The sequence below is a fragment of the Callionymus lyra genome, chromosome 8 (assembly GCF_982586985.1).
Source record: "Callionymus lyra chromosome 8, fCalLyr1.hap1.1, whole genome shotgun sequence".
NCBI lineage: Eukaryota > Metazoa > Chordata > Actinopteri > Syngnathiformes > Callionymidae > Callionymus > Callionymus lyra.
In genome coordinates, this window is record NC_141825.1 from 5,523,084 (window position 1) to 5,548,965 (window position 25,882).

General features: G+C 38.2%; 2 protein-coding genes across 2 annotated transcripts; one reads left to right on the plus strand and one right to left on the minus strand.

Annotated features, from left to right (window-relative positions):
- Window positions 1-1,635: 1,635 nt before the first annotated feature.
- On the minus strand, window positions 1,636-10,029 carry ppp1r3ab (protein phosphatase 1, regulatory subunit 3Ab). Its single transcript, XM_087797720.1, has 5 exons — window positions 9,293-10,029; window positions 8,231-8,344; window positions 8,126-8,165; window positions 4,955-6,634; window positions 1,636-4,732 (listed from the first exon to the last, which is right to left on the minus strand). Exons 1-5 carry the CDS (start codon window positions 10,027-10,029, stop codon window positions 1,913-1,915), a joined length of 5,391 nt encoding a protein of 1,796 aa, XP_087653846.1. The 3' UTR covers window positions 1,636-1,912.
- Window positions 10,030-11,528: 1,499 nt separating this feature from the next.
- LOC148073463 (forkhead transcription factor fkh-6-like) lies at window positions 11,529-12,125 on the plus strand. The gene has a single exon (XM_087797722.1). It carries the CDS (start codon window positions 11,529-11,531, stop codon window positions 12,123-12,125), a length of 597 nt encoding a protein of 198 aa, XP_087653848.1.
- The last annotated feature ends 13,757 nt before the right edge of the window (window positions 12,126-25,882 follow it).

The window sequence follows — 25,882 nt, forward strand, 5'->3', positions numbered from 1 at the left end:
ATTTTCTAATACTTGCGTCATTTCCCACAGTTCATTTGTGTCACTAAAGGCAGCAGAAGAAGTGGTTTAAATAGCTTAAAGTGAAACAACAACATCGTCATCAACGATCGACGTTCATTCGTTTTTGAGGAAATAAAATTAATTAATTAAAATAATAATCATAATAATGAGTTGTTGAGATAAATGGGCGTTGTTACGGGTGACATCTGGGCGTTTTGAAAAATAAACTAGAAAATATATTAATTCCGTTTTTGATGGAGTTGTGTGATGCTGGAGTCAATCCCAGCTACACAGGGTGAGAGACCAGGGACACACTGAACAGGCCGAAGTGTTCATCACAGAGATGCGGCTGGTCAGTGTGTAAATGTTTGTTAAGTGAAGAAAAAGGAAAATTATTCTCACTAGAGGATGAATTCAGCTTAAAATGTTGAATAAACCTGAAGTACAGTTTGTGTTTTGACCTTGATTTCTTTGTTTCTTCCTTTTAACATTTCCTAAAAATGTCCCCTTGTGGGACTTAATAGTAAATAAAGGAAAAATCTTTCTATCTACCTTTAAAACCACATCTAGCTTTAACTTTAGGTTAAACAGAACAAGAACAAGAATCATAATAATAATGTAACCAAACAAGATGTGGATGATGTCCTCCATCATGGGTGACAGGACTCACAAAGATGTCCAGACTGGATCAGACTCAAGTTCGTCCTCAGGTCGACTCATGACTTGTTTGTCCATTCCCAGGCGGAGATAAGAAAGGAAGGACCGCGCAAGATTAGGACGTATTGTTGGATAAACCCTCTGTGATGCCAAACATACTTCTTTAAAAGATAGCTGCTGATAGGAAGATTTGTCCAGAGTTAGAGATATTTCAGAAACACAAACTATCAGGTGAGAAAACCCTCGACATGCCTCAGCTGTGAGGACATCGCTGGAGCAGCCGTTAAAAGGAACTAAAAACATCAATAAAACTCTGTTAAATTGAAACACAGAGAACATTTTTTGAGACATTTGAAAGTTCTTAATAACGTTTTATTATTAATAAAAAGTATCGTTAACTATATACCAGGATAAAGTATCTTCATTTTAAAACAATTTCCATGCTATATTTGTAATTCAAATATTGAATTATAATTATAAATTAATATTTATTACCAATATTTGCACCATTTTTTATTTAAAGTTTTTGTGTGTTTTTCATATTTTGTTTGTATTAAACAACCTTGTGCTTCTCTTGATAATGTCATGACTCTTGATGAACAGGTTTGTTATAAATTATATAAGCTAAAATATTATGTGTAAATATTAAATATTTAAGTATCAGAAATGTAAATATTAAATGACAACTGGTTCAGTTCACTGAGGATCATGTTAGCATTAGCTAATGTAGCATGATCATAATGTGATGTATTTTTCAAGGTAAACAACGTTAATCTAATGATTTACTTCTTCTTTCTTAAAACCACTAGTAATATACACAAAAAAATCAAACTGTATACACGGAAGGCCAAGAAGAGGAAAAAATACTGTTTATATGACAAAATATATTCTTTTTTTTTTTAAAGTTCATTTTCCACTTTTTTTTTCACCATCTTGTCATCATTGGGTGACTTAACTAGAACTATCTGTTCTGTTCAGTTTCCAAAGAAAAGTCAAAAATCAAATGTTTCTAGCCATGCTTCATTCGGACAGCTCAGCGATGATAAAAGTTGTTCCCACATTGTCTTCTTAATTTTGGATTAAAAAAAACAACAACTCTTCTTTCTATTGCAAGGCTAACCCTTGCTGTTAGCTTAGCATAGCATCTTTATCAGTTCATGGTTGGATATGTGAGAAACCTGGATCTGAATTTGGATCCAATCTTCTTTAAGTTTTTGATGAAAAGATTGAAGTGATTCTTCATCCAGGTTTAAATCTAGACTCTGTCTTCCTTCTCCGGCTTTTCCCGCCGGCACAGCAGCCAGACAAGCGAAGCCAGGTAAAGTCCTAAACAGGCCAGGAAGTCGTAGCGCTGTGCCACCGCCACAAACACCCCCAGCAGCGTGGCACACAAGAGGGTCCTGGTGATGTACCTGCAGGAGAACGTCTCCCTCCAGCCCTTGACAACTTGTGGGGGTTCTTCTGCCGCGCTGGGACCGTCCAGGGGGTCCTGCGGGCCGACGAGGTTCAGCTCCTCGTCCATGGACTCGCTGATGATCGGCATGGACGTCACCTTGTTCCTGCAGACGGACCGTCTCTTGGCCAGACCCGGACTTCTGGCGGTGTCTCTCACGGCTCCCGTGTGAGCGACGCGCAGGCAGTGCATGTAGAGCTCCACCTCGTCGTCCGAGTCGGACTCTGTGGAGTTGCCCTCGGGGTCATCGGACTCGAGCCACTCGTCGTCCGTCAGTGGTGCAGGAGAACCGTCCAACTCTTCCCATGTCAACTCCACGGTCGACCTTTGCACTTTACCCTCTTGCTCGTCGTTCTCAGATCCTCCAGATACTCGGTCGATGTCTGGCGTTCTGGTGAGATGTTCTTCAGGTACTCCCTGATCTACCGGCCATGACTTCTCTTCTAAAACATGGTCATCTTCTGTGTTCTCCAGTGGAACTGTTCCCGACTCGCCAACTTTTCCTTCCGACTCCTGGTGAACGTTTTCTATCTCGACTTCTACCTCATCGTCCATTTTGTTGACCGCTTTGCTCCTCCGAGATTTGACTCTAGGTTTCTCCGCGTTTCGTTGTTCTTGCCATACATCCACCCCTGGCTCATCCGTGACCTTCTCCTGCATCCCGGCCACGTCATCCTGGAGCGTCTGTGTGGCTACAAAGTCCAGCTGTGCATCAAGTGTTGTGTGTTTTTCCTCTCGCTCTGTCACATTTGATGACTCAGCGTTAACTACCTTTTGTTTGACTGCTGTTGACTCACTTTGTGTGTTTCCTTTTTCATTTTCCAGCGTCTCTTCGGTCGCTTCTTTACTCTCCTCCTTCCTGACGCCGCTTTCGAGAAGTGTCTGATTCTCCTTCATAGCTCTGGGAACATAATTTTGATCGGTTGAGCAAAAGTCTTTAGTCTTCCTGGATTTAAGTCTTGCAACTTTCTCGAAATTTAAGTCGATTTTCTCCAGTGTTTGTTCACTTTTCGTACACTGTGAGTCTTTAGGTTGGTCACCATCAGCTCTGATTTCATTTCGTATCACAGTAGCTTCTGCTTGTTCCTCTTCTGCTTTGACCACACGTTCAAAATACTTGTTCTTCTGCTCAACTTCTGGATTTTTCTTCTCCGTGGTTTTCTTTGTTTTATCTTCGGAAGAGGCTCCTTCTCCTCTAAGTTGATCTGTTGTCATCATCAAGTTCTTTTCCGGATTTTTCTCTACGATTCCCTTGTCGTGTCTCAGCTCGTGTGTTTCTTCTGCCGAACTTTCATCCACGTTGTTGAAGATCTTTGTCCTCCTAGTGTTTGTTCTTGGCGTTTCCTTCAATATTTCCTCTGGATCTACGACTTGTCTTTCTTTCTCATGAACCATGTTGTCATCTTGCTCTTCTTTACGTTGGATTCCAGGCTCTGACTTTTGATTTGAATCCCTTTTCTTTGCCAATTTTGACCTCCTGGTTTTGATTCTTGGGGTTTCTTCTGCATTTTCTCCAGTCAGCGATTTTATCTGATCTTTCTGGGAATTCTTGTCATGAACTGGAATCACTTCCTTGATTCCTTCGTGTAGTTTCACCTCAACCTCTTCCAAGGTTTCTCCGTGAACAACCTCTTTCTCAGAGTTCTTAACAAGTTTCGCTTTTGTTTTGTCCTTTTCACCTTCTAATTCCTTGTCTTCCCTCGTTTTAATTTCCTCTTGAGGAACGAATATCAGAGAATCTGTCGTCCTTACATTCAATGTTTCTGATCTTGGCCCGGGATCATCCGTAGTTTGATTCCCTGGATCCATCCCTGAGCATTTATCAGTTTTCTTTCCCTTTCTATTTCTTCTAGTTTTAGTTCTTGGGGTTTGGGTTTCTTTCATCTCCCCTTTTCTATTAATCACTGATTTTATCTCATCATCCGTTGCCTTTAAACCATCTTCCCATGTTTCAACCTTGTCTTGTTGTTTGTACTGTGTATCATTGAAGTGAATTCCTTCATCCACCATGTCGTCTTTAACTCTCGGCTCCTCTAAAGCGTGATTCTCCAATTTCACAACTTTATCTTCCGGCGACGCTTCCGTGTTGCTTTTTTTTGTCCTCCTGGCTTTGACTCTTGGGGTTTCGTCAAATGTTGCTCTGAGATCTTTATTCTCCTTCACATCAAGAATAGCCTCAATGATTCGATCTTCAACGTTCTCTCTGTCTTTTTTGTCTTTTTCGCCAGTTCTTGTTTCCGTCTCCTGAGGATCGGTCAGCACCGGTGATCCACTTCTGTCTTTTCCCGTCTCTTCTCCTGGCTCGTCGACGGCTCCCACATCCGTTGGGTTCTCGTCCGCCGAGGTTTGATTTCTTGTTTCTGTCGTCGTCCTGGTCGACCCGTTCCTTACGCTTCCATCTTTGATATCTTTAATAAGATTTCCCTCTGACGCACTCATATCGTCGACTCCTTCATTTCGAATTGAATCAACTTTGCCGATCGCTTTAGTCTTCCTGCTTTTGATGGTCGGGGTTTCTTTGGATGTTTTTTCTTGACTCGACTTCTCAGGTTCATGCTCGATTGTTACGATCTGTTCTTTCATTTCTACGTTGTGCGTTGCACCTTCTAAACTTTCTTTTAACTGGGTATCGGACTTGAGAGGTATCAGTCCAATTTCCAAACGAGTGTCCATCCTGCTCCCTGCTTTTGACTTCCTGGTTTTGATCCTCGGCGTTTCTTCTTGATGTGAATTTGTCTTCACTAGATTGAAGTTTGGTTCACCTTTGTCTACTTGCTCTGTTGTTGGTGTTGGAAGTGAAGGTTCTTCGTCTTCTGTCGTCTTTTTTTGTTTCGTCTTCCTGACTTTGACTCGTGGCGTCTGCTTTTCCGAAGCTTCCTGCGCCAGATTTCTTTCCTCAAGCACCACGTTGTGTATTCGACCTGTGGTGTTCATTACAAGTAAATCCGCTTCCAAATTTTCGGCATTTAATGCGGTATTTTGGGAGGACTTGTCTTCGTCAAACTCTTGCTTATGTTTCTCGACCATTCCTGATTCTTTTTCCTTTTCATCGGCGTCTTTTATTCCTAGATCAGCTCTTTCCACAGAAACCTCTGACATCTTATCGTCTTCATCCTTCACAAAGTCTTCCAGCCTCTCAGCCATATTTTGTCCCAACGGTTCAAGAAGATTTGAAGTTTCCATTTTCGCACTTGTTTTTTCCTGACTGTTCTCCCGTGAGTGTCTCACTTCAATAGCTCCCTCAGGATCCCTGTCCTCTATTTTTACTTCCATGTGGTCGTTTCCCGCCGCGATTGCGCCGTTTCGAAGCAACTTTGAGTTATTCCCATCGGTCATTTCCTCATTTAGTTTCACAAACAAATCTTGTTCCTCTGACTTTATGTCGATCTTGACCATCTCAGAATGATTATTTTCATCTGTCCATGTCCCTCCTGCTCCCACCAACTTCTTCTTCTCAGAATCCTTCTCCATCATGAGATCTTCGCCCTCCTCCATCAAACCTGTGTTAACTGGCAGGTGCTCGACTCCTTTGATCTCCTCCGACTCTTCAGCAATAAAGACGTCCTGTTCTTCTTCTTCTTGCAGCATCTCTTCCCACGCTTCGATCTCGATAGAATTCTTCCACCCCTCTTCTGGGACTTCAGTTTTAGCGGCAGCGTTAGAAATGATCTCTGCTTGATGAACGTCAGCGTCCCTTGTTTGGATCCATCTACCTTCTTCCTGGTCCCTAGGAGCTTCATCTTCTACTTGTATATCCGTCTGAATGTCCATCCCTCCCTCCACTGGCCTTTTCTCTGAGGGATAATCAAGTCCAGATTCATCTAAAGTTGTGAGTCCAGATGTTATGACCTCAGAAGTCTCAAAAGTTTCTTGCTCAGGAGAACTGTTTGGACACGAGACTTGTTCGACTGACTCTGGTTGTGGTGAATCTTCTGTAAAATCACGACTCATTGATTCTTCTGTCCTAGTCTTAACCGAGTCGTGGATGGGACTCATGTCTTCCATTAAGGCGTTTTGAGCCCCAAGTTCTGACTTGTTCATCACAAAGTCTTCCCCATGTACTGGACCGTCGTCTATTTCTACCATCAGGTCCATCGAAGGGTGTCGATCCGGATCTGAGGCGTCCATCTGGTCTCCCTGAGGGGGCGAGCTCTCGATGGGAATCCCAAGATAATGATGAGAATCCAAAGGTTTAGTCACGTTCCTCCTCGAACCATCAATCTTTGCGATCACCTGAGGATACAGAGGTGCGACCACAGTTCCAAAAGCTACGGAGCTACTCCCGCCCGCGTTCCGATCCGGTCCCTCGACACCGTCGACACTGTCCATGATTGGCTGGTCAGGAGTCGTGGAGTCGAGATCGCCGTTAGAACTTTGATGCAAATGTTCCTCCGCGTTGGGTTCCTCGCCTGACGTCTCTGCTGCGATCCTGTCGCCTTCAGCCCTCCGAGCAAAGTGATCCCTGACACGAGCCATCCTCGCCTTCCTCCGACTCCTCTGCCTGGAGTTCCGCCTGCTGTCAGCCTGTCAGTCAACACAAGAGAGTCAATAACTGTGACGAGATGACTTGTTGACGGAGGTGAGTGTCAGAGTGACAGCAAACGTTAGAAGAAACAGGTCGAACCAAACATTGTTAAGAGAGGAACTATTAGATTCTTATTTTATTTCTTTTTGGCCAGCTTCCTATTTTATATATATATATATATATATATATATATATATATAGTTATAGTTATTTTAATTTATAAAAATGATAGTTTATCATGTCACAGAACAATACAAGTGAATTATTTATTTAATTAGTTATTTCAAATTTAACAGAAAATTGCTCACATGATGATCACATGACATACATAATGATTGATCATATAGTGATCACCTGTCACACATAATAATCACATGACATAAATGATGACCACGTAATGATCACATGACATACATAATAATCACATGACATACATAATGATTGATCATATAGTGATCACATGTCACACATAATAATCACATGACATAAATGATGATCACGTAATGATCACATGACATACATAATAATCACATGACATACATATTGATCACATGACATGCATAATGATCACATGACATACATAATAATCTCAAAGTGATCACATGACATACATAATGATCACATAATGATCACATGACATACATAATGATCACATGACACACATAATAATCACATAGTGATCACATGACATACATATTGATCACATGACATACATAATGATCACATGACATACATAATAATCTCAAAGTGATCACATGACATACATAATGATCACATAATGATCACATAATGATTACATGACATACATAATAATCACATAATGATCACATGACATACATAATGATCTCATGACATACATTATGATCACATGACATACATAATGATCACATGACATACATCATGAATTCATGACATACATAATGATCACATACCAAACAAATGTCAAACATAATGATCACATGACATACATAATGATCACATGACATACATCATGAATACATGACATACAGTACATAATAATCACATACCAAACAAATGTCAAACATAATGATCACATGATATACATAATGATCCCATGACATACATAATGATCACATAATATGCATAATGATCACATAATGATCACATGTTATACACAATGATCACATGATAAAAAACAATGTTCACATGACACAGATTAATGATAAAAGGGCAGCAACATTTAACATCAATATTGAATTTTAAAAAATAACATAAATCAAGGATAAAGTAAATGAGTGAATAAGGACCTGAAATAACAGTAACTTTTCTTCTCTTTCTCATCTTTTTGGATCAGTTTTGATCGTATTATTGTACGCGTCTGATGTGTACAAAACAATAGTTGTGTATCATTTGAAGTCTGTGATTGTATAAAACCTACGAATAAACAGTAAAACCATGCAAACGACACGTTGGGAATTGAATTAAAAAAAAAGGTTAATATTATAGATTATGTGAAAACATTTTTCAACCTGTGACTTCTGTGCCTCCTCCCCTGGGCAGCTGGGCTTCCTGTCACATGTTTCTGCAATAGACTCCACTTTGTCAAGATTCAACACATCTGGAGAAAGAAAAACCTTTTTAGTGTTGGTTTTGAAAAACGTTTTGAACCAAGAGTTCTACCTTTTGAAGAGAGTTCTTGTGATGAAGGTTCTGGACCATAAACGTATTCAGTCGACGCGACGTTATGACTGTGAGAGACGTCAAGACAGTTGTCGATAGCGTTAGCATCAATGCTAAAGAGAGAAAGCTAACAAGTGCTAAATGCTAAACTGTTTTTAAAATTAACATTTGTTTGATCCAGAGTGTGTCTCTTAAACTGAACACACACTGTAAAACATACAAGCTACACACATTTACACAAAAAAGAAAATGAGAAACAGAACGATACACGGGTAGAGAAAGACACACACACTAACGCATATTTTCACATTAAACACTTTTAGAAACACACACTCACATTTAGAAACAAGTACACACTCTCTTACAAACAAACTACAAACACACACACTTTTACAAACACATGTTCAAAACACTTATCTACACACACATAAATCTACAATCACACACATCTTAAATCCACATACATATGTACAAACACACATAAAATATAGAAACACACACATATCTAAAACACACAGAAATCTACAAACACACACCTGTAAATCATACAAACTAGACACTGAGAAACACAATGATACAGTAGTAGAGAAAGACACACTAATACACATTTACATAGAGAAATGAAGCACACATACACACTCACAACACAAATAGTGAAACATTTACATAAAACCCACACATGCGCAACACATTGAAAAGATGCACAAACGTGGAGATAACAAAACCCACAACTATGAAAAAACTAATACACACAATAAAGAGACGACATAAAATACTAACATATACAACACACGCTCACTGACAACACTCACAAGGACGGACAAATTGTCAAGTAAAACACACAAAATTATTGTATTAAAAGCAGAATTTCAGGTTTTTGAGTGTGATGAAAACTTCTACACTGAGGGTTCTGCTCTGAGTCACTTCTGGACGTCTGAGCTCCTCAAACTCTACGACAACAAACTGCTGAAATCTTAGTGAGGACAACACTGGCGCAGGAATGTCTGGTTCATTACCTGCTGGACTTGAGGCAACTTTTCTTCTCCCTCTGTGGCCTCTGGTCTCTCACCCTTCGCTCACAGAACAGTGAGAAGTTCCTGGACTCATTGTTGGCCCAGAAGGTTCCCACCGGGGTCTCGTACCGCAGGCAGAAGTCCACCCGGGCCCTGTGGTCCACGAACGGGGGCACTAGAGTCAGTTTGAAGGCGAAGCGGTCCACCTGGCCCTCGCTTGAGCCCGGGATGTAGTCGGCCAGCAGGTCGAAGTGGCTGGACCAGCAGTCCAAAGAGGTCCTGACGTACACGGCCTTGGTGAAGGACACGTTGAGGACGCAGACCACTCCTCTCAGAGTGGTGGTCCCGGGAAGGATCTCCAGGGTCTCCAGCTCCACCTTCTGCTCCTGGACTCTGGCCAACAACTCCTCGGGCGCTCGGGGGGAGAACGTGAGCGGAGAGAGGAAGTACTCCTCCGGGTCTTTCCCCTCAGAGGGGTCCGGGAGATGAGGAACGTCCCACAAGGCGAACTCCTTCACGTGCACCAAGCTGAGGCCTTTGGCGTCGGCGAAAGAAACCCTCCTGGATCCGGACGGAGGCGGGTCGAAGTCGTCCTCGCTGGCCGAGCTCCTCCTACTTGGACGCGGCGAGGACTTGGGTCTGATGCCGACCACCTCCTCGTCCGAGTCCACGTCCTCCCACCCGAGGCCCGGCACCGCCAAGAGGCCCCCGGGCCCGAGAGGTCCGGCTTGTGCCGCCATGGTGAGAGGCAGTGTGAGGGTGTGAGTGCGAGTCTGGCAACTGACATTCAGTGACTTAGCAGATGGAGTCCAGTTACACATGACATTGTCGGGACTAAAAATAGAGCCGGAGGATCAGAAGTATGTGGACGAGCTCAAGGTTCACGAGGAAATGTCGTCGAGAGCTTCTGTGACACACAGACAAAGTTGTCCAAAGAAAAGTTGTGTGAGGTGTGAGGTCACTGATGGACAGGAAGTTCCAAATAACAAATATACAAAAGTACAACCAAAGATCGTCACTGCTCGACACACACAGGAAAAGTCAAGAGTGAAATTGGGAAGTAAAAAAATACACACAAATATAAACAACACATAAACAAACACTTCTACAAGAATGCACAGACAGATGTGTGCAAACACATGCATCTAAAAACACACACACTTTTACAAACACACATATCTACAAACCTGCACACACGCTCGTACAAATACACATCTACAAAAAAACACAATCATCTACAAACACAAACATCTTCATACACACACACATCTACAAACAGAAATGTATATAAACACACAGATATCTAAAAACAGACACAAATCTACGAACACTTACATGTCTAAAAACACATCTACAAACACACATAAGTCCACAAACTCACACATATCTAAAAACATACAAATCTAACAGCAGACACAAATCTAAACACAAACATATTCAAACCCGCACAATACAAACAAATGCCAATCTACGAACACACACACTTTTATAAATACAAACATCATTAAAACGCACAAACGTCTACAAACACACACATCTTCAAAACACACAAACGTCTACAAACATGCACATCTTCAAAACACACAAATGTCTACAAACACACACATCTTCAAAACACTGATCTACACACACTACAATCACACATCTAATCACACATCTAAAAAACATACACACTTACAAACATCTTCATACACACAAATCTACAAACACACACATCTAAAAAATCTTCGGATCTACAAACGCACATCTCCGACACAACACTAAATTCACACATAAATCTACAAACCCACACATAACTAACACGCAAACGACAAACACACAGATCTGCTAACACAAACACAAATCCATCGATTCACAAACACACATCTTCTAACACTCACACACAGATATCACGACACACACATATTGTGCACTAAAGGACAAACATAAACACAATTGTGAGATTAAAACCATTAAAAACACACACATGTACTACAGTAAAATGATCACACACAGGCTGAGCTACACACTCAGATTTGCTTCTTCAGTACACGAATGTTGGTGTAAAAGAGCTGAGCCAGAAGCCACACTCTTGTAACGAAAAGTGGGAGGTGCTGATCCTCATCAGGAGTTCCGGTTTTTATCTCTGAATATTTGAGGTTTTCTCTCAAATCCAAACACACAACATTCTTCTGGTGTGAGTCAGTGTGTTCATAGCTGGACTATAAGAGCCGGCGTCGCTCGCCAGGACCAGCACACGATGGACGACGTGAAGAAACCAGAGACCACCGACGGCCCCTCGCTGTCCTACGTGGCCCTCATCGCCACCGTCCTGCTGGCCTCGCCCGAGCAGAAGCTCAACCTGCTGTCCATCTACCGGGCCCTGGAGCGGCGCTTCCCGCACCTGAGGGCCCGAGGGCCGGGCTGGAGGAACAGCGTGAGACACAACCTGTCCGTCAACAGCTGCTTCGTGAAGGTGGGTCGCTGCGAGGACGGGCGCGGACACTACTGGGGGGTCCACCAGGACCACCTGGGAGACTTCCAGAGCGGGAACTTCAGGCGGTTCAGGAAGCCCAGAGCCAGGAGGGTCTCTGGGGGAGAGAGGGTGGCGCCACAGCGCCCCCTGCTGGAGCAGATGCGGGACCAGAGGAGTCCTCTGGTCTGGACCGAAGAGCATCCGTGTCCGCTCTGGTCGTACCTGCGCTCTGTGGGGGGGAGTGGACCTGTGAGCTGGTGGCAGCGCCCCCTGGCGGCCAGGACTGACGACTGCTTCATGACTCCGCCTCTTCTCCACCTGCCGTGCTGCGTCCCTCCACGTCCTGTGATGACGTCACGAGACTTCACCTGTCGCTGGTGAAGAGTTGATTTTCGCGCTGAAACTTTCAGATATTAAATAAAAATAAAATTATTGTTTTTTTTGTTTTATTTTTAAACTCAATACTAAAAAACAATATACAAAAAACACGCTTGCAGAAGAAGATGAAAGTATACATGTAAAACACACAAAGAAAACTAAAGTTGTCAGAAGATCGTGAAACGTACAATACACACACTGATAGACAAACACACAAAAATCTACAATTACACACATCTACAAACATCTTCCTACACACATGTCTATAAACACTAACACATCTACAAACATTCACATCTAAAAACATCTTTTTACACATATTTGAACACACACACATATATGGAAAAACACATATGTAGAGAAACACACACATTTACAAACACACACATCTACAAACACACATATAGAAATTCACACACACATCTACAAAGTAAATGTATTTGTAAAGTGACGTTCAAACACACACATCTAAAACCACACAGAAATCCACAGACACAAACATCTAGAAACATCTTGATACACACAAATATATAAACACACACACACAAAAAAAACAGGTTTAAAACTATGATTCAAACAGAGATGTACAAATAAAAAATGTTTAATGCCAAACAATTCAAATGCTAATTGATAAATTATTTTTTCTAGTTCGATTTTTTTTTGTCTTTTATGTTTAAGGTGTGGGAAAGGTTTTGGAGAACAATCATGAATAGACTAGTTTGTAAATAAAAAACAAAACCTCGAGTGAAATCATGCTTCAAATGATACTTTAGTTTCCTCCGACCACGTTTAGAATCAACATATCTCATCTGCATCATCACCGAAAACCAAACTCTCACGAATATAATTGACAAACGTCACACACTAGATACTGTAGCAACACAACAATACACACTGGTTTACACGCGCATGAAGTGGAAGTCAGTGACCAGTAGGGGGCAGCATCTCATCGAAACACGCAGAGCTGCAGCTGCTGACGAGACATAATAAATGTAAATAATATGATCAACAGTTGCTAAAAAAAACTATATGAAACTCGAGACTTTAAACATGATTACGAATGACTTGGAAGTAAAAATAAAATAATGCTACAACAAAAAGACAACAGAAATAGAGGGACACACTTATGAACACATACACAAAGGGCCACACAAAAAAAACAAATCTAGAGTCGAACAAAGAAGACACACATGAACATTAAAAAAAAACATGAAGAACACACAAACGAACATGGAAACAAAAGAAATTACGACAAAGAAATGTGTTCATGTAAACAGAGACCAAAGAGATACACAAGTAGAAAAAAACAGGACAATGTTATAAACATGTATACAATGAAGATGTGTAAAAACACACAAACCAAGAGAACACTCACAAAGTACACAACAAGATAACACTACAAAATGAACATAAATGCATTGAAAGTAAAATTTAAAAAAATGATGGACGCAACACAAACACAACATTTGTAGGGAAGTTATAAGAAGTGTTCTATGACACAACTACTACACAAAAATCATACAACAAAAATACAAGACACACAAATAGGAGGACAAAATCAACATAAATAGAGGGACACGCTTATGGACACAAACACACAAAATAAACAAAGTCTAGTGTCGCACAAAGAAGACACACATGAACATTAAAAAACACAAAAAAAGACACAAACGAACATGGAAACATAAAAAAATATGCCTACACAAATACACAACACCAGTACAAAAACACAAGATAATGTTATAAACATTTACACAATGAAGATGTGTAAAAACACACAAACCAAGAGAACACTCACAAAGTACACAACAAGGTAACACGACAAAATGAACACAATAAAACACACTAAAGCAGGATCATGTGAACGAACAAACGGAAGTGGGCGGAGCCAGTCTGTCAAGCTGTCAATCAACCAGACTGATCTGATCCGTCAATTGAATCTGGACTGAGACGACGGCGATCATGTGACCTCTCGCCTGGCCAATCAGGAGCCTGCTGGGCCCTGGAGCGTGGTCACGTGACTGCTCGTCTGCGGGATGAACGGTGGAACATTAAAAATAGAAAGAGACGCTTCATTAGTGCTTGAACTCCGACCCTCTCGGCTAAACCGCGTCAACAAACACAGTTAAAGGACTTTCATGTATTAAAAGCGGCGACGAGACTGTAAATAACTCTTTGATTCGAGCGCGACAGACGCGGGTTTGTTGTTCTGACGAATCTAAATAAAGTGCTGGAGTCGCTTTTGTTCTGGAGCTCAGAGTCAAACGTTCATGTTCGGCTCCTTCCTGTGCCGTAACATTATGACCAGCTGATCAGGGACAAATTATGGGGTCGCGACCTTTCCCTCACTCATGAATAAAACTCCCAGACCGAACATCGGTTACACAACCGTTACACAACAGACCAAAGTCTTTTACATCTAAGAAAAACTGTCTTTGACACGGTTTAATTCCCATAATACTCTTGTCTTAGAACCTCACGATAATCCCTTATCTTATCTTAAAGTTCAACTAAAGTGTGTATGTGCGTGTGTGTTGTGTGACTCTATTGTATCATCAGTGTGTTTGTACAAAACTCTCTTTTCATTGAAATATTGACATTAGAAAATTATCTTAAGCTCCGCCCACTGAAAACACTTATTTTCTGGAGATTAAATCTTGTTGACCATAACCACAACCACTCTGGACTCTCGTAACCTCTCATTTGCCCAGATTTCAGAGCAACTTTATAAAGTAATAAGTTGAAAACATGGTCATGATGAGGGACTTACTGTTGTTTTTTTTTCTTAATTCCTCAATAAAAATAAAAATAATCTCACTTCTAGATTTGTTAAACTGAATAATATAAATATTGTCAAATACTGCATTTATAAATGATAATAATACATATAATAATTTTAATAATAACATTTTACTGTTGTTTCTTTTTAGCTCAACATCATTAATAATGTTTTGTTTTTGCAATAAAATCAAATCTTATCCAGTTCCCTCATCATGACCACATGAAGTTACTTGTTGGTCCAGATTTGACCCCTTGGGCCCCTTTCTCTCGTAAAATAATAAACTTTCAACAATTAGTATCTTTTAAAAACCCTGTTGAAATCTTAAACACCATTTTAGTATCATATTAGGGATTTCTTTTAACCCTTGTGTTATCTGGGTCAAGCTGACCCGGGATACCACAAACACATTTGTTTTCGGGCCTCCGAGTCACCTTGACCCAGAGACAACACAAGGGATACCAAAAACATATTTGTTTTCAGGCCTCCGAGTCACCTTGACCCTGAGATAACACAAGGCATACCACAAACATATTTGTTTCATGCCTCTTCTCAAGGGTTAAGAATATGGCTTTTATTAAAATCTAACATTTACACTAAACGGCTAAAAAAGGTAAACATCTAAAAACATATTTACTCTTCTTAGAGTCAATAATTATAAGGTAATAATTGCAGATGTGTTGATGAAACAACTTCCTCTCTCACCTCCTCAGACTCCGCCCACTCAGGTGGGATCTTCATTCTCTCGTCCCGGACGTTCACTGACGGAGACGATCGCACTGAAGCTCAACTCTGCAGTAAGTTCTGACATTTTCTCTTTTCTCTTCATGTCCGTCTGTGTTTGAGCTTCTTATCTTTTATTTCATCGATAAATATAGAAGAAGAAACACGTGTTATTATAGACATTCATTCGTAATTCATTATGTGTGCTGTTTAATTGTTGCTGTGATCAACGATTGCTTTGTGACAATATCTCAGTTGATTTTATTTTTGACGATAATAAGATATTAATAAATGTAATTTGTTTTTTAATCGATTTTTTTTTACTTGTTTTTATTTTGGATCAAAGGGTTTTTCTTCTTTATTCTTTTATATAAAAACGAAAATATAGATATATGTAAAGAGAAATTATATACGATAAAGATGTAAAATTATACAATTTATAAATGATAACAATCATTATTATCATTACTATAATGAGTTAATTAATGTATATATATATATTTGTTTAATTTGTATTTTCTCTGACTTATTTTTAGTTCACCTTTTTCATTTGGATTCAACATTTTTTCAGTTTTTTCTTCTTGATTATTGTATAAAACATGTAAAATGTCACTTCTAGAGATTTGTAAAACTAAAAACATCAATAAATGATAATAATAAATATAATTATTAGAATCTTAAGGTTGTATTGACCCTGATCTCCACAACAACAACAACATAATATGAAGTTGTTCGATAAAATAAAATGTCCTTTACCTCCATATAAATGAATTTAATAAAACTTTTTAGTGCATATTATTAAGTAAACTTTGTTCAGTAAATAATTATAATCATCTATTTCTACATTTTAAAGAAGTGTAAAGACTGAGTTCAATTGAAATGAGTGTAGTTTAGAATCATCATAAAACTTTATTTTACCAGGATTTAAAATAGAAAAACAAGAAGTTTATCTTCATATACAGTATGTCCAGCAGTGATGATGTGTGTTTGACAGTTTGTTTGCTGTTTGTTTCAGCCGCGGAGCTGGAAATGCCAGAATCTCCTGTCGGTCGTCGGACGGCAGCCAAGCCCCTCCTGAGCCACGCAGACGAGTCGGCGGCTGACGGGGAGTCGTGCGGCGAAGTGAGTCGAAGAAGCTTCCAGAGTCTGCCTCGCGAACAGGTGCCGTCGTCCTTTACGAGTGAAAACATCTTCTTTATTGAATAAAAAACATGTATTATCCCACAAACAAATATTGAATATACCTTAAAAATGTACTTCACTTTCGTTTTATATTCCAATTGTATGAGTTGAGTTTTTGTCACAAAAATATGTGGATAAATATCTGAATCTTAACTTTTAAATCCTGTTTTTATGATGTTTCTAAACTGTATACATTAAAATGTAACTTTACTTTTAAAATGTATCAAAAAATGACAAGAATTATTAAATGCATTCATGTGTTCATTTTAATTTATAGCAAAAACAAAATAGTATTCACTGTATGTTGTTGACTAAAGATTAAATCAACAATAATATCTTAATATTAAAATAATGAAATGTATAATTATCGTTTATAAATGTAGTATTTTACATGATCTGTTATATATAGTTTTACACATCTAGAAGTGACATTTTATTTTCATAGTAGAATTATGGAATAAAATAACACTTTTATTAAAATGTTGTAATGTTAATCCGAACAAATAAATTAAAAAAAAAGAATATATATATATATATATATATATATATATATATATATATATATAACATTAGTTTATACCTACTATTTAAATAAATAAGAGTTTGATTGATAAAATGACAGTTTGATTTTTTAAAAATGTAGTTATGATTTGTTTTATGTTTATTTATTTAATTATTTGTTCATATAAATTACTTTATTTCAACGTATAGCTCCATATAGCTCAGGCTCTCTTACATCACCAATAGAAGAAGAAAAATGAACGTTTCTCATGACCGCGCCCTCTAGCGGTGAGAGGCTTAATTAAAACAATATTTACATTTATTATTATAATTTGTAAATAAAGTATCTACTCATATTTATTGTATTTAATTTTAACAGATTTAGAAGTGACATTTTATTTTATTTTTTATAGAAGAAGTATGAAAAAAACAAATGTCTAATCCAAAATAATTTTTTTTTTAACATAATAATATGTTATTTATATACAGTATATAAGTTACTATTTTTTCTCATTCGTTTATTTACATTTTTTTAATGGCTTTTCATTATTTTTTATTTCTCCTACCCTAAGCAAGCGAGAAGAGTATATAGATCAGCATAAAGTACAAGATATAAAATACTCAAAAATAGTATTTATGTTATAAGAAGAAAAGTGACCAAGATAAAAAATAATAATAAGTATTACTATCATATGATTATACATATTTATAAATATTATTACTATAATCTTAAAAAATATATCTATATAATAGTTTGATTCAGATAAATAATACTTTTAAATTGAGTTTTAATCAAGAATATTTCATATATTTTGATACATAAGTTTCTTTCAAGCGTGTAGATCGCTGCTCAAAAAAAGACAAATAAATGCTTAAATAATGACTCGTCAATCAAGTCTCAATCAAGGAGTTATTATTGGAGTGTGTGGCGTCGCTAACACGCGTGCGCTTCCATTAGCAGCCACAACACGCGTGTCATTGTCCAGCTAATTACGGCTTCGCTCCGTCTCACACTCACCGTGTTGTCGACTCTCGTCCTGAAGGTTCTTCTGGCCATGATGTCTCCTCAGCAGCTGCAGCAGCTTCTCTCCTCCAACCAGCTGCAGGCGCTGGTCCAGCACAAGCATCAGGCGCTGCTGCTGCAGCAGGTGACCGCACACTGATGCCACACACACACACACACCTGTCTCCTCCTGAACACGACTCCTTCTTGCAGCAACATCTGAAGGAGTTCTACAAGAAGCAGCAGCTCCACCTGCAGCTCCTTCAACAGCCTCGCAAGAAGGTCAAGCAGGTGAGACAAGGCGGAAGTTCAAACTCTTCTCCGGGTCAACACCTGGTCCTCCAGCAGCTCCTGCACCTCCAGCAGCAGCAGCAGGTTCTCCAGGCCGAGCCAGCGCTCCAGACGTCGTCTCCACCAGGTCCATTAAGTTCTGACTCCATCTTAGAACTCAAATAAAACCTCTGAACCCCTGTAAACACATGTTTGAATTCTGTAAAAACACCTTCAACAATTATACAATTATTTGATTATATAAATACTTTCCCACACATTTTTCTTTACAAAACTATACATTTATGAAACTGGACGATAATCTTGTTTGTGAAAATCAAACCTAGATGTAGCATCATGAGAGATTCATACCTGTACATATTTAAAATACACATTTAAATGTACCATTAAAACGTACTCATATTTTTACATTCATATATATGTGTAAAATATCCTTTAAAAAATAAAATTAGATATACCTTTAAAACGTACTTTGATATTTATAATATTTCATAAATATAAAATATACCCCCAAAACATATGTAACTTTAAAAGTACTCTAATATTTATGATATCTCATACATATAAAATATACATTTCTTTTTACATTTATCTTTAAAATGTATTTTAATATTTATAATATTTCACACATATAAAAAACACAATTTAACGACTCATTATTTTATTACTATATTTTAAATGTTCTTGTTAAATATACAATTTAATACATATAAAATACATCATTTTTTCATTAGATGAATCTCTAAAATCTTTAATTTATTCATAAAATGTTTCTTATTTAATCTATCTTTAAAATGTACTTTAATATTTATCATATTTTTTTACACATAAAATCCATTCAATTCACATTTAAATATACTTCAAATATTATAATATTTTATTCATAAAATACATGATTTTTTTAATGAAATTTATCTTTGATATGTATTTAAAACATCTTCATAATATTTCTATACACATAATTGAATTTACATTTAAATATACTTGAATTATTATAATATTTTATACATGTAAAATACATAAATTCTATTGAATTTATTTTTTAAATAAACTTAAATCTTTAAACTATTTTATGACAAAATATGTATTTTTAATCCAGGTTTAATAGTTTATTACTTTATTTACAGACTCAATGTTTACATTTCTTTAAATTCAACTCATTCTTTATATGAAACTCTTTGATATTTTATATATGATATATTTTTATTATATATTAACACAAAAAGCAAGCGTTCATCTTTTGTATATTATCTTATTACTTTTTAATGTATCTTAATGTTTCTTATCTGGAAGTTTCTTTCTCTCCTCCAGTTTCTCTGGCTGAGATGCACAAGTTGTGGAAGACGTTGACGCAGGAAGAAGAAAAGACGTCCAGACGTCCAGACGTGAAGAGGTCCAGCGTTGAACCACAGACTCCTGACGACTCACAGAGGTGTGAAGTTTATTCATCCATCAGTCGTTTCCATCTTCATGTTTCCTTCTTCCTCCAGAGCCGTGACCTCTGACCTCACCCGCGCTCTCTACGGTCACGGAGTGTGTAACTGGCCCGGTTGTGAGTCCGCCTGCGACGACATCGACCAGTTCGTCAAGTAACGACAACTTTCTCTTCGTCAAACTCACACTTAGTTGTCAGTGAAGTTAGAAAAAAACAACATTTTGTGCACAAGCGATTAACCCGTCAAAATAATGATTTATCTTTATACTAATAAATAAGATGAATAAATCAGTGAAAAAAGATTAAATACAGTCATTAAAATGCTTGATAATAAAGAAAGAAAAACATTTATATACCGGTATATTTTCTTTCATAATAATGATAATAAAAAAGAAAGAAAAAATACATATCAATGTTTTTCTTTCGTTCTTTCTTTATTATCAAGAAATGTAATGACTTTATTTAATATTTATCCACTAAATTGTATCTATTTAATTTCAATTGTGTATAAAAATAAATACACAAGTCTAGGAATGAATGAATAAATAAATGAAAATTCTCAAGATAAAGTCAATGAAAATTATGTTTTTATATGCATTAAATATTATAGATTTTAAGGATTAATTAAATATGAACTTTGTATTTTATACATGTTTCTATGTGACTCTATATTCATCTAATTGTATGAATAAATGGAATTAAATTTAAAGATACATTTCCTGACAAATATGTTTTTACCGCCAGTTTAGTTTGTAAAAAACATTATAAACAAAAAACCCTGCACGGATGAAACTTTAATTTAAATAAAAAGTCAAATAGTATTTGATGATAAATTATTGAAAGAAAATAAATGAAATCAATTGATGAATAATGTTAAAATATAAAACAGATAAATTAATAGTTTAATTAAATATGAATTTAACCCTTGTGTTATCTCAGGGTCAAGGTGACCCGGTGGCTGAAAACAAATGTGTTGGTCGTATCCCTTGCGTTAACTCAGGGTCATCCCTCCCTTCCATTAATACAGTTATTACCAAATACATTTGTTCTTAGGCCTCCGGGTCACCTTGACCCTGAGTTAATGCAAGGGATAAATGTGAGTTAGCGATGTTTACGACGATGCTAACGTAGACGAAGCGCCATCACGAGAGGTCACTGAGGTCAAACGTGTGTTGACAGGCACATGAGCAGCGAACACAGTCTTGACGACAGAACCACGGCTCAGTGTCGAGTCCAGACGCAGGTGGTTCATCAGCTGGACCTGCAGGTGAGATCATCCTCACGTCACATCTTCTCCGTGACTTTAACTTCATGGTTTGTTCTCTCAGCTGAGCCGAGAGCGCCAGCGTCTGAGAGCGATGATGGCTCACCTGCATCTCCCCGCGCTCGACTCCACGGCGCCCCCTGTGGCTCGTCTTCCCTCTCCTCCCTCACAGGTACGACTGAAGACCGAGAGCTTCTGACGCCACAACGGAAAAGATTCCTTTGTTTCTTCTCGACAATACTGAGATAAAACAAACACACAATTTAGCCCCTGAATAATCCTGGCAGAACTGAGACACAAGAAGTACAATTATTCAAATTACAATTTTTTTGTAATTGATACTTTCAGCCAATCATTCGACGCACAGACGGTCACATGACTGTTGGATCGAGTAGCTCTGCGGTCTGTTGATAATATCTGGTATTATACCAACATCTTTATATTGAATTTTAAAACAATACAAATTGAAATATATTCCCTTTAGAAAATGTATGTTTTCATTATTGGAATTAGAAAATCAAGCTATGGTTAAATTTGTTTTTTTATTTTTAAAATGTTATATTTCTATCATTTAAAAAAAAAGAGAAATCAACCCTTTAATATATATAATAATATATTTAATATCCACTTAATAGTTAGTTTGTAAGTCAATTATTCTAAGTAAAATTATATTTTTCACATTTAATTTGTAGGGTGACCCCGAAAAAATGTGTTTGTAGTATCCCTTGTGTTATCTCTGGGTCAAGGTGACCCGAAAAACAAATAAATAATATAAAGATATATAAAGATTTAAAAATATATGCAGTGGTAGGGGTCATCGGGTCACCTTGACCCAGAGACAACACGGGGGTTAAATGAGGGGTTATCCACATTAATGATTAATTTATTAAATACAGTTAAACATTCATATTTATAAAGTCAATAAACAAACACTTTTACATTTTTTCCAATTATTACTCATAACATGTGACTACTGCATGTTGATATATAAATAAGATTAATTATTATTATGTTGTTCTTGTGGATTTAATTTTTTATACATAAACTGTGAACATTGTTTATTTCTTTTTCAACATTTTAAAATGCTAAATTAGTAAAATCGTCTGATCTTCCACTAACATTAGACCTCCCTGAAGTTTTCTTATCCCACTTGAACGCGAATAGTTAGTTTGTTGTGAAGCTCAGTCGAGCAGACGAGAGTCTGAGGAAGAGGATCCCAAAAGTCTGAGCCTCATCAGAGGAAGATGAAAATTGTTGTGAAGTTTACGCTCCAGTGGTCGAGTCTGCAGACATGTTGCCACGATCACGGAGCTAATCATCTGTTAATCTGCCGAGAGTCGCCCCAACAATCACAACAATTTCACCCCCTAATCACCCGTAATTGATGGAGGGGCCGCGACCGATCGCTCGGTTCCGCCCGTCTCTCGTTTCCCCCGCAGCTCATCTTTTGTCCGTTCGCAGCTCCCGGACTCGGACTCGCCACCGCCGGTCACGCCGACCCCCGACGAGGAAGACGAGTCCGCGGCGAGAAGACGAGGACACCCCTCGGTCTTCTCTCTGTCCTGCGGTGATGTCACCACTCGCGGCAGATTCAACTCACTCGACACGTCTTTTCAAACTTCTCTTCCTCGCAGAGAAGGAATTCCACCTGTACAAGAACACGGACATCAGACCTCCGTTCACGTACGCCACTCTCATACGACAGGTACAGATACCGCTTCATCCTTCTTTGAACCCTTGACGCTGCTGTTTTATCCTCGCATATCAAATATGAAACTTGGACTGACTGAGGACAAGAGGATACAGTGACTCCAGCAGCTTTTAAAGCTGATGTTTGGACATATTTTGGTTTGAAAACAGATGAAAGTAGTTACGACTTCGTCAAGATTTCAATATTATAATCGTTTGAAAATAATAATTCTACTTCATACATGCTCTGCCCTCGTCATATTCTCAGAACCACGCTTACACTAGAAACTGAGTTTATTTATTTTTTGGGAGATATTTGAGAGCTTTCCATTTTCTCCAAAATCATGTTGTCTGTAAATTCTGCAACACTTGGCCCTGTATCGTGGTATATATCGTATCGTATTCTTGACAATACACGCTCCTAGTAATACAAGTTTTTAACAGTAGATAATAGTAATTGTTCACCTTTTATAACATGAATAATGAAAAAGACGATGAATTTAAACCGCACACAACGTTTTACTACAGAAATGTTACTTTAGAAATATCTATATTGATATAATTATCTCAAGAAAAAGGTGCTACATAAATAAAATAAAATGTTTTGCATTTTAATTCAAGTAAAACTTTTTTTTTTTCACATGTAATTTTTAAGGTGACCCGATTAACAAATGTATAAATACATATGCAGTGGTGGAGGTCATCTGGTCACCTTGACCCAGAGACAACTCTGGGGTTAAATAAGGGGTTATCCACATTAATGATTAATTTATTAAATAGGAGTAAAACATACATATCTATAAAGTCAATAAACAAACACTTTTACATTATTTACAATTATTTATCATAACATGTGACTAATGAACGTCTGAATGTTACTATATAAATAAGATCAATTATTATTATGTCGTTATTTTTCATATATTAAGAAAATTGTGAACATTTTTTCTTTCTTTTTTTTCTATTCAATTAATAATAAATGGTAAAAACACATATTTTGTTATATATTGTTGCAATTATTATTTCGTATGTTCATATAAAATAAAGTTTCCTTTATTATTTTGTTAGATTTCAGGTGAGATTTTCTTTCTTTATTTTATATCAAGAACATGTTGTGGGCGTCACGAGTGTAAACAGTCGTCTTCAAAGTGTCTTGTCATGACGACACGATCAATAAAGTTTGATACGACTCACCAGGCCATCATGGAGTCCGCAGACATGCAGCTGACGCTCAACGAGATCTACACCTGGTTCACTCGCACCTTCGCCTACTTCCGGAGCAACGCCGCCACCTGGAAGGTAGCGCAGGTGAGCAGCGGAGGTGCGACGGATTCGCTCACCTGTGTCTCTGCCTCAGAACGCCGTGCGTCACAACCTGAGTCTGCACAAGTGCTTCGTGCGGGTGGAGAACATGAAGGGAGCCGTGTGGACGGTGGACGAGCTGGAGTTCCAGAGGAGACGATCTCAGAGGCTCACGGGGTACGACGTGTTTGCAGGAAGGACTTCCTGTTTCAGCGTCTGTTGTTGTGCACACCACACACACAAACATCTTTGAAAGGTCATAGTTGACAATTTATAATAATACACAACACACACTCTCTCCCACACAAACACTCTCATACGAACACACACACTACAGACATACGCACCGTCTCTTATACACACACTCAGACATACACACACAAGGGAACAAACACATACACAGAAACACTCACAACAACTAAACATACACACACACGCATGCAAACACAAGCACTCTTATACAAACACACACACTACACACATACGAACCGTCTCTTATACACACACACACTCAGACACACATACACAAGGGAACAAACACACACACAGAAACACTCACAACAACTAAACATACACACACGCACTCTTATATAAACACAAACACTACACAAATACGAACCGTCTCTTATACACACACACTCAGACACACACACAAGGGAACAAACTCACACACAGAAACGCTTATAACAACAAACAAACAAACGCAAACAAATATATACACACACAAACAAGCACTCTTGAACAATCACACACACTCTCACAAGCAGCCTCATACAAGCACACAAACTACACACAAACATACACACTCTCATACACACACACACACACACACACACACAGAAACACTCATAATCACAAACAAAAAACACAAACAAAAACACATACAAATATGCACACACACAAAAACATACATATATGCACACAAATACATACACTCTGATACAAAAATACACACTCACACACACACACAAAGGTGAAAACGCAAAAACACATGCAGAAACACCCATAACCACAAATACAATTGCAAATAAGTAAAGACAAACACACACAAAGGCAATCACACAGATTATCCAACACACAGTTCTCAGACATACACACATTCAAACCATACACAAAACTGAGGCGTAAATGATGACTAACACAAAAACTTAACAAAAACAAACAAAAAATGCACAAAAACGATCAGTGTTGTAGAAAAACTACATATTAACTTTTGTATCAATTGTGTCTACTCGTGCTCCTTTATGTGTGTCTGTGTGTGTGCTTATGTGTGTTTGAATGTGTGTGTTCACAGGAGTGCGACCCTGATGAAGAGTGTGTCGGCGAGCCTGGGGTTCAACGTTCTAACTACACACCTGCAGGTGAGTCCTGGAGCTCAGACGTCCACATGTGGCGCTCACTTTACTCAGAGTGTTCTGTGCAGAGCGCTCTGAAGGGGGCGCCGAAGACAGAGAGCGTCAAGAGCGCAGTACCCGGGGAGCGTCCGGCTGAGCAGCAGTGAGTCACCGGACGTCTTCGAACCCTCAACCCTCTCAGCAGCCTCTGCTTGTCAGTGACCAGTGTCTACTGATGATGATACTAAGACTGTACT

Bases quoted from the DNA above. Each gene is read 5' to 3' on its own strand.
- LOC148073463 (XM_087797722.1), top strand. From the start codon at position 11,529: ATGGACGACGTGAAGAAACCAGAGACCACCGACGGCCCCTCGCTGTCC.
- ppp1r3ab (XM_087797720.1), bottom strand. From the start codon at position 10,029: ATGGCGGCACAAGCCGGACCTCTCGGGCCCGGGGGCCTCTTGGCGGTG. The intron at 8,166-8,230 runs GTTTTTCTTTCT...AACATGTGACAG, and splicing joins TCAAAACCAACACTAAAAAG to GAAGCCCAGCTGCCCAGGGG. The intron at 4,733-4,954 runs GTCAGGAAGACG...TCCGATACCCAG, and splicing joins AGCAGACGCCACGAGTCAAA to TTAAAAGAAAGTTTAGAAGG.